The sequence below is a fragment of the Arachis hypogaea genome, chromosome 14 (genome assembly GCF_003086295.3).
Source record: "Arachis hypogaea cultivar Tifrunner chromosome 14, arahy.Tifrunner.gnm2.J5K5, whole genome shotgun sequence".
Lineage (NCBI taxonomy): Eukaryota > Viridiplantae > Streptophyta > Magnoliopsida > Fabales > Fabaceae > Arachis > Arachis hypogaea.
In genome coordinates, this window is record NC_092049.1 from 6,807,945 (window position 1) to 6,816,360 (window position 8,416).

The 8,416-nt window shown below is 42.6% G+C and overlaps 2 protein-coding genes across 2 annotated transcripts; both read left to right on the plus strand.

Annotated features, from left to right (window-relative positions):
* Window positions 1–914: 914 nt before the first annotated feature.
* On the plus strand, window positions 915–2,774 carry LOC112742156 (uncharacterized). The gene has a single exon (XM_025791399.1). It carries the CDS (start codon window positions 915–917, stop codon window positions 2,772–2,774), a length of 1,860 nt encoding a protein of 619 aa, XP_025647184.1.
* An 843-nt stretch (window positions 2,775–3,617) lies between these two features.
* LOC140178446 (uncharacterized) lies at window positions 3,618–6,062 on the plus strand. The gene is made up of 3 exons (XM_072215528.1): window positions 3,618–4,024; window positions 4,274–4,577; window positions 5,475–6,062. Exons 1-3 carry the CDS (start codon window positions 3,618–3,620, stop codon window positions 6,060–6,062), a joined length of 1,299 nt encoding a protein of 432 aa, XP_072071629.1.
* Window positions 6,063–8,416: the final 2,354 nt, after the last annotated feature.

An 8,416-nucleotide genomic window follows, 5' to 3' on the forward strand; every position in this document is an offset into this window, starting at 1 on the left:
TCTAAACTTTATTTAAGAATTTGATCCTCACTAATTAATTATTGCATAGACACGATTAGGGATGACAAACGGACCTAAACTCGCGAGGTCGACCCACATAATCCGCCAAAAAAAGCGGGTTGGGCTGAAAAATTGGGACCGCCAAATAGCAAAAGTCCGCCTAACCCACACCGCTTAAACTACGGGCTTTGGCGGGGCAGAGCCGGGGCGGGCTAAGTGTTTTTTTTACAAAGGGGTATTTTTACAATTTTTTTGCCAAAACTCAACTTCTCCCAACCCAACTTACAAGAGAATGAAGATGAATGGAATGTTTTGGATTATGTTTATTTTGCTTTAGAGACAATATTTATAATTATGTTTTGGATTATGTTTATTTTACTTTGGTATTGATCCGTTACCAAAATCCTGGCCCACAACAACAACAATCTCGGAACCTAGTATAGCTGGCAGAGATAACTTCTCTAGGATAACTACTTCACTCAAGGCTATCACTATCCCAATAAACCTGGGCAACGGCCAGCATAAACCCTGTCAAACTTGCAACAAGGTTACGAATAACAAACCTGATCCAGATAACAAATCATTCGAACAACCCACTATAAGTGCTAACGAGTTGCTAATCTAAAGGTACGCAATTCATTCTGATTCCTACTTTGAACTCTCTCACACTCATACTTACTTGAGCGTTGGAGTCCCTTTGCAGGTATCCAATGCCGCCTCCCCACAAGAAGACAACGTTCCACACTCTTTACTCCAAGAAAGGTCAGTTCAAGCGTCAGCCGAACGAGCTATACCTCGGAGTTCATTTCACACCGGAACATTTGGCGCCCACCGTGGGGCCCTGATTTTTATCTAACCCCACCTTTTTTCTGTATTTCGTACATCTCTTCATTTCCTTTTGCAGGATACAACAGATGGTGGACGAGCATAGTCACGCTCCCTCCATCAATCAGGCGAAAATTTTGGCAATTAATGAAGCCCTCAGGGCCGAGAATCAGAAAATGGCCGAGCTCCTACGACAGATGGGGCATGATCGAAGCAAGGGAGAACACAAAAGTACCGAAAACAAGGACAACGATGACGAGCATACCTCGGAAACCAAACAAGCCATTCCCAAAACCACCAAAACAACTACCAAAAAGAGAACCAACCCATTTGCCAAAGAAGTCATGAGTTTCGAAATGCTCCAAAATTTCACGCTACCGTCGACCTTAAAACCTTACAATGGAATAGGAGATCTGAATGTCCACATCACAAAGTTCCAGGCCATGATGTTCATGAATAAGGATTTCGATCAGATCTTATACCGCACTTTCCCAACCTTCCTAGATGGAGCCGCTCTGATTTGGTTTTCCAACCTCCCTGAAGGCTCCATCTCCAACTTTGACGAACTAGCAGATCAGTTCATCAACCACTTCGCTGCATCCAAAATATACGTCCATAATTCTGATTACCTAAGCACCATTAAGCAGGAACCAAACGAGAGCCTAAAGGACTACATGACCAGGTTTGCCGAAGCGACCAACGAAATACCTAAATTAAACCCTGAGGTCCACCTCCACGCCCTCAAAAGCGGACTCCGTCCAGGAAAATTCAAAGAATTTATAGTTATTGCAAAACCAAAAACTCTAGCCGAGTTCCGCGAAAAAGCAACTACCCAGATCGAGGTGGAAGAATTCCGAGCATTACGTAGAGCAGATAAACCTACCCCAAACAGAGACGAGGAAAGGCAAAACAGACAATCGAACAGCAGATCGGATACGAGAACGTTTCGGCTAACACCCAAGTTCGACAACTACACCCCCTTCAACACAAAAAGGGAGGACATCATAAAAGATATATTGCACTCAAAACTTATCAAACCCTCTAATAGGGCCGGTACATATCAAGACCAGCGACATGTGGATAGATCGAAGTACTGTGCTTTCCACCAGAAGTACGGCCACACCACGGACGACTGCATCATAGCCAAAGATGTCCTCGAAAAGCTCGCCCGCCAAGGGTTACTGGACAAATATATTGAGAGCCGAGGAAGGAAGAAAAGCACAGATGACCCTAGCCAGCAACCCAAACCGACCACTAATTCTCGAGACAATGGGAAAAAGGTAGATAATGATATCAATCCGCTGCGCAGAATAATAAACTGCATTTCTTGTGGTTTTGCAGGTGGCGGATGCACAAACTCGACACGAAAAAGGTCGTACCGAGCTATGATGACAATGACAAAATCCACCACGTCTCAACCAGCCAACAAAGACAGGCCGGAGGTCTCATTCGTCCCCAAAGACTATAAAGCAAATGACCAAAACTTGGATGACCCGGTTGTCATCACAGCACAAGTCGGAGAACCGTTGGTAAAAAATATCCTAATGGACCCAGGAAGCAGTGCCGATGTACTCTTCTATTCAACTTTCCAAAAGTTGAAACTCAGCGACAAGAACCTCCAACCATCCTCCGAAGAACTGGTAGGTTTCTCAGGTGAGCGTATCTCCATTCGAGGTTATATTTGGTTACAAACCACTTTCGGGGAATACCCCAACAGTAAAACAATAGATATACAGTATCTTGTGGTAGATTGCAGAAGTCCATATAACATTATTTTAGGCAGACCATCCTTGAACGCATTCAATGCTATTGTTTCTACTGTGCATTTGTGTGTCAAGTTTCTTTCACAGGACAACAAAGTCGTTACTATCCACGAAGACCAGAAAGAAGCTAGACAATGCTATAACGCCAGTCTGAAAAACGAACAGCCAAAACAAACAGAGCAGTAATACGTCCAAGCAGTATATAACTCAGATCAACAGCCTGCCCTGGACGACCTGGACCCCAGAACCAACCATAACGAGCAGCCAATGCCAACAGACGATCTAACCAAGATCCAACTAAACAAGAACGACGAATCCAAATGCACATACCTCGACAACGCGCTTAAAGAAGAAGAGCGGAACCAACTGACCGAGCTATTGAGACACAACGCCGACCTATTTGCATGGACCCCAGCAGACATGCCAGGAATAAATCCTAACGTCATTTGCCACAAGTTGGCCATCAATCCAACAGTCCGACCTATAGCCCAAAAGAAACGACACCTCGGCAACGATAAGAAAGCAACCTCCTTAGAAGAGACTCAAAAGCTACTCAACGCTGGCTTCATCAAAGAACTTAGATACTCCACTTGGTTAGCCAACGTGGAAATGTTAAGAAAGAACAACGATAAGTTGAGGATGTGTGTGGACTATACAGACCTCAACAAGGCCTGTCCAAAGGACGCATACCCCCTCCCATGCATTGATAAGCTTGTTGATAATTCTTCTGGTTTTCAATGTCTAAGTTTTATGGATGCCTATTCTGACTATAATCAAATCCTTATGCATAAAGCTTATCAAGATAAAACTGCCTTTATTACTGACAATGGAAACTTTTGTTATAAGGTTATGCCATTTGGACTAAAAAATGCAGGTGCCACCTACCAACGATTAATGGACAAAATTTTCACAAGTCAAATCGGACGAAACATAGAAGTCTATGTCGACGATATGGTGGCAAAGTCAACACACACAGCAAAACATGTTCAAGATCTAACAGAGATATTCCAACAACTCTGAAAATACAATATGAAGCTTAACCCCGATAAATGTGCATTTGGAGTGCAAAGTGGCAAGTTCCTCAGCTTCATGCTCACTTGCCGAGATATAGAGGCAAATCCAGAAAAGTGCCAGGCAGTCCTGAAAATGCGAAGTCCAAAGACAGTCAAGGAGGTCCAACAACTAACCGGCCGACTTGCAGCATTAGCCAGATTTCTGCCTCGGATAACCCACAGATCACACCATTTTTTCAAAAATCTAAGGAAACAACAGAAGTTTAACTGGACCGAGGAATGCGAAAAAGCTTTTACCGAGCTCAAGGCCATACTTTCAGCTCCCCCAATCCTCCAAACTCCAGAAGCTGGTAAACCACTCTATCTATATCTATCTATCATAAACCATGCTATCAGTTTCATCTTGGTAATAGAGGCAGAAAAGTAGCAACAACCGGTATACTTTGTCAGCAAATCACTCCAAAACGGCGAGATCCGTTACCCAAAAATAGAGAAATTGGCCCTAGCCTTGGTCACAACAGCCAGACACCTACAACACTACTTCCAAATCTATACCATCGTGGTCCGAACAGAACAACCCCTAAGACAAATACTAACGAAGCCCGAGCTGGCAGGAAGATTAATCAAATGGTCGATCGAGCTGTCATAATACGACATCCAATACCAATCCAGAGGAGCCATCAAGTCCCAAGCATTAGCCGACTTCATTGCAGAACTTACCACAGAAGAACAAGATCCCGAAAACAACATATGGACACTATTTGTTGATGGCACCTCAAACAGCAAAGGTTCCGGAGCAGGAATACTCCTCGAAAACAAACACAAAACACAATTCGAGCAATCCCTACAATTCACTTTTCATGCAAGCAACAACCAAGCAAAGTATGAAGCTCTAATAGCAGGACTTCGACTGGCTCAAACAATGGGAATAACACATTTAAACGTCAAATGCGACTCACTCCTTGTGGTGCAACAGGTAACAGGTATTTTCCAGGTAAAAGACCCGCTACTAGAAAAATACAATATCCTAGTCAATAATCTTGTCAAAAATTTTCAAAAATTCAACATATCCCATATACCTCGGGAACAAAATGATAGAGCAGATATCCTCTCAAAATTGGCAACAACAAGAAGTCAACCTACACTACCCATCCTATCCCAACTAACACTCGAGGAACCTAGTGTTATACTAACATCAATCTCGAGTATTTCGCAGGAGGACGACTGGAGATCACCCTTCATCACTTACCTGCAAACAGGTAACATCCCCAGCCACATTCAAAATCAACGAAAGTTTTAATGAAGAGCGAGCTTCTACACAATGCTCGGAGCCGAATTATACAAAAGAGGATTCACAAGACCCCTGCTACGACGCCTAAATACAGCAGAGGCCAAACTGGCGATAGATGAAGTCCATGAAGGAGTCTGTGGCACACACATCGGTGGCCGAAGTCTAGCCGCCAAAATTCTCCGAGCTGGTTACTACTGGCCGATGTTACAGCAAGATTGCATGAACAAAGTCAAACATTGCGACCACTGCTAACGCCATGCACCCATCATTCATAACCCAGCTGAGCAATTACATACATCCGAAATATGCTGGCCATTCAACAAATGGGGGCTAGATATCCTCGGACCATTTTCACCCGCTCCAGGCCAGGTTAAATTTCTAATCGTTGCTATAGATTACTTCACAAAATGGATAGAAGCTATACCATTGGCAAAAATCACTTCTGAAAAAATAATTTCTTTTATATGGAAAAACATACTATGCCGTTTTGGTATTCCTCAATCCATCATTACCGATAATGGTAGACAATTTATAGATCAAAAGTTTATAAACTTTTTACAAAATTTCAAAATAGTTCAACAGTTCTCTTCTGTCGAACATCCACAAACTAACGGCTTAGCCGAAGCCGCCAATAAGATCATTTTGCAGGGACTCAAAAAGAAGCTCGATGACTCAAAAGGAGAATGGGCCGAGCTTATTCCCGAAGTACTATGGAGCTATAATACAACCAAACAATCAGCAACAAAGGAAACACCATTCAGGCTAGTCTACGGAAGCGAGGCAATGATACCGATTGAGGTATCCCTACAAAACGCTAGAACTACAAACCCAAGCGAAAGCGATAATGCCCAAAGTAGAAGAGCCGAACTCGACCTTGTAGAGGAAACTCGGGACAAATCCGCGCTACAACAAATAGCAGCAAGACGAGCTATAGCTCGAAAATACTACAGGAAGCTCAAACAAAGAATATTCTCGGAAGGAGACCTCGTACTGAAAAAAGTCGAAGACATACGAAAGCCACAAGGACATGGCAAGCTAAGCGCAAATTGGGAAGGACCATTCAGAGTACAAAAAGTCGTCGACAAGGGCGCATACAAATTACAAAGACTCGACGGAGCTATACTACCAAATACTTGGAATATAGCCTCTCTCGAAATGTACTACAGCTAGTCTATAAGTCGGACATGGTGATGTACTCTTTTTCCTACTACCAGATTTTATCCCTAATGAGGGTTTTGCTGGAGAGGTTTTAATGAGGCACACCATCCCGCATTCTTTTCAATCATTTATAGTGCAAACTAAAAAACACAAACTGCTCACATCCTGTCTCCCATACCATTTGCATTGCTAAATTCAAACAATACTAAACTCCCGATGCACTCAGACTATCGCAAAACAAATCAAACATCAAACAAGCTCATCAAATCCAGTTCCAACCTTATCATACTTACTCCAACCAAAAGCGTATAACACCAAACATACATAATCGATCGATTGAATTCAGTTCCACAAACACTATACATCAAACTTTGCAAAAAGTACAAACTCTTGTACTCTACTCAAAACCCCTAAATCATCTGATTCTCAAAAGCAAACAAATATCAAATACGCCAAGACTTTCATGAACAAAACCAACCATCATATTTGTTTAGACAAACAGACTAACAGTTTATAACAAAAAAATGATTATAAGCCAAACAAATTCATAATACTATCTATTACAGAAATCAAACACCAGGGTTCTCCCTCTCACCCTCACACCATCCTCATCTTCAATCAATTCATCCCCCACTAAAACTTTGCAAGGGTCCTTTCTCGAGAGATCAGCAGCAGGAGCAAGGAATTTGGCCTGCTCAACAGCCCTCTCAAATCTAGCCAAAAACATCTCCAAACCATGATCCTCTTTTTCGGCCTCAGCCTATTTCTTCTCCGCTACAAGAACTATTAGCCTCGCCTCCAAAGCTGTGTTTTTATCCTTCAGTTCCTTCTTAGATTTCTCACAGGTTGTCAATTTTTCTTGAAGAACATTCACCAAATCAAGGGCATCACGAAGCTCACCAGACTTTTCCACATTCTCCTGCATAAGCTAAGTCAGAGAAGCCCTATCAAAGGCATCCCGAGCATGTTTAAGCTCCTGAGTCCGACCTATACACATCAAATGGACTCCAAGAACCTGAACAACACAGACATAATATCAATCAGGCAAACAATATAGAGGAAGACTAAATTACACAACACTTAAACAAATACCTGCAAAAATTGAGCCACCCCAACATCACCAATGTCATGAACAATTTTCACATCAGAAGGGTTCTGGGCACGCTCATCAGCAACAGCAGAATAATCGAAATGTTCCCCCCACACAGACGTTAGGTCTTCATTTTCCATGAAGCCATGCAGAGCCCTCTGATTATCAGCAAACCGTTTCACCTGTTCCAAATCAACACCCTTCTGACCGAGAACATCCTCGGCCCCATCAGTTCCCCTCTCTTTCCTCTCCACCTTTTTTCTTTTGTAGTTAACTTTCTTCACCGGGGAACCCTGGTTCACCTCGGCACCCACCTCAACAGCAGCCTAACTACTAGAACCTTGCCTCTCAACATTCTTCGAACGGAAGAACGCACGCAAGCTCGTCGAAGTCACCTTAGGTGCCTTTTCTATTACAAAAATACAAGACAGTCAAAAGACCAAGTAAACACAAAATACCAAAACAGACAGAACAATGAAACAATCATTTACCTATATACTCAGACAATGCATCTTTATCAAACTCAAGATCAAGCATATCCACAACAGAAAACAGAGAAGAAGACGATACATTATTTACTAAAAACTCAACCATCATTTCGTTCTCATACTCCATCGCATCGATACCTAGAATCTGCCTAGGCCTCGGAACCCAAAACAAAGGGAACTTCTCTAACAAGCAGTGATCAACATACCAAGGAAAATCACTCTCAACCACACCAATTTTTAAAAACATAAACTTAAACCCTTTGAATGAAGAACGATAGAGACTGAAAATCGCCCGCCTAGGAGCACTAGCAAGGTTTAGCCAACACCCCCTCTTCACGCCCTTACATTGAAACAAAGCAAAAAATACCTCTAACGACGGTTCCATTTCCAAAACACCCATTAAAATCTCAAACGCCCTAACAAACGCCCAAGAGTTCGGATGTAGTTGCGAGGGAGCACACTTCAATTACATCAAAACCCCACACTCAAAATGAGAAAATGGAAATCTAACCCCTAATTCAACAAATACAGCACTGTACATATAAAAATATTCAAAACCCTCACCCCGATAACAAACCCGATCGTCAGCATTGCATGGTATAAACCTAAGGCCTATTCCACTACCCTCCCTTACCCAGGACGATGGCGATCCTAACTGGGATACGCTAAGCTCATCATCAAAACTTGAAGCCCAACCCTTCACCGAGTCAGCAACCCACCCATACGGATTAACAGGATTCCACACAAAAATTTCTTCCACAATCTTATCAGTAGTTCCATTCAACTCT

Coding starts and splice junctions, on each gene's coding strand:
- LOC140178446 (XM_072215528.1), top strand. CDS start 3,618: ATGAAGCTTAACCCCGATAAATGTGCATTTGGAGTGCAAAGTGGCAAG. Junction 4,025..4,273: donor TTGGTAATAGAGGCAGAAAA/GTAGCAACAACC, acceptor ATACCAATCCAG/AGGAGCCATCAAGTCCCAAG. Junction 4,578..5,474: donor CACTCCTTGTGGTGCAACAG/GTAACAGGTATT, acceptor ATAGTTCAACAG/TTCTCTTCTGTCGAACATCC.
- LOC112742156 (XM_025791399.1), top strand. CDS start 915: ATGGTGGACGAGCATAGTCACGCTCCCTCCATCAATCAGGCGAAAATT.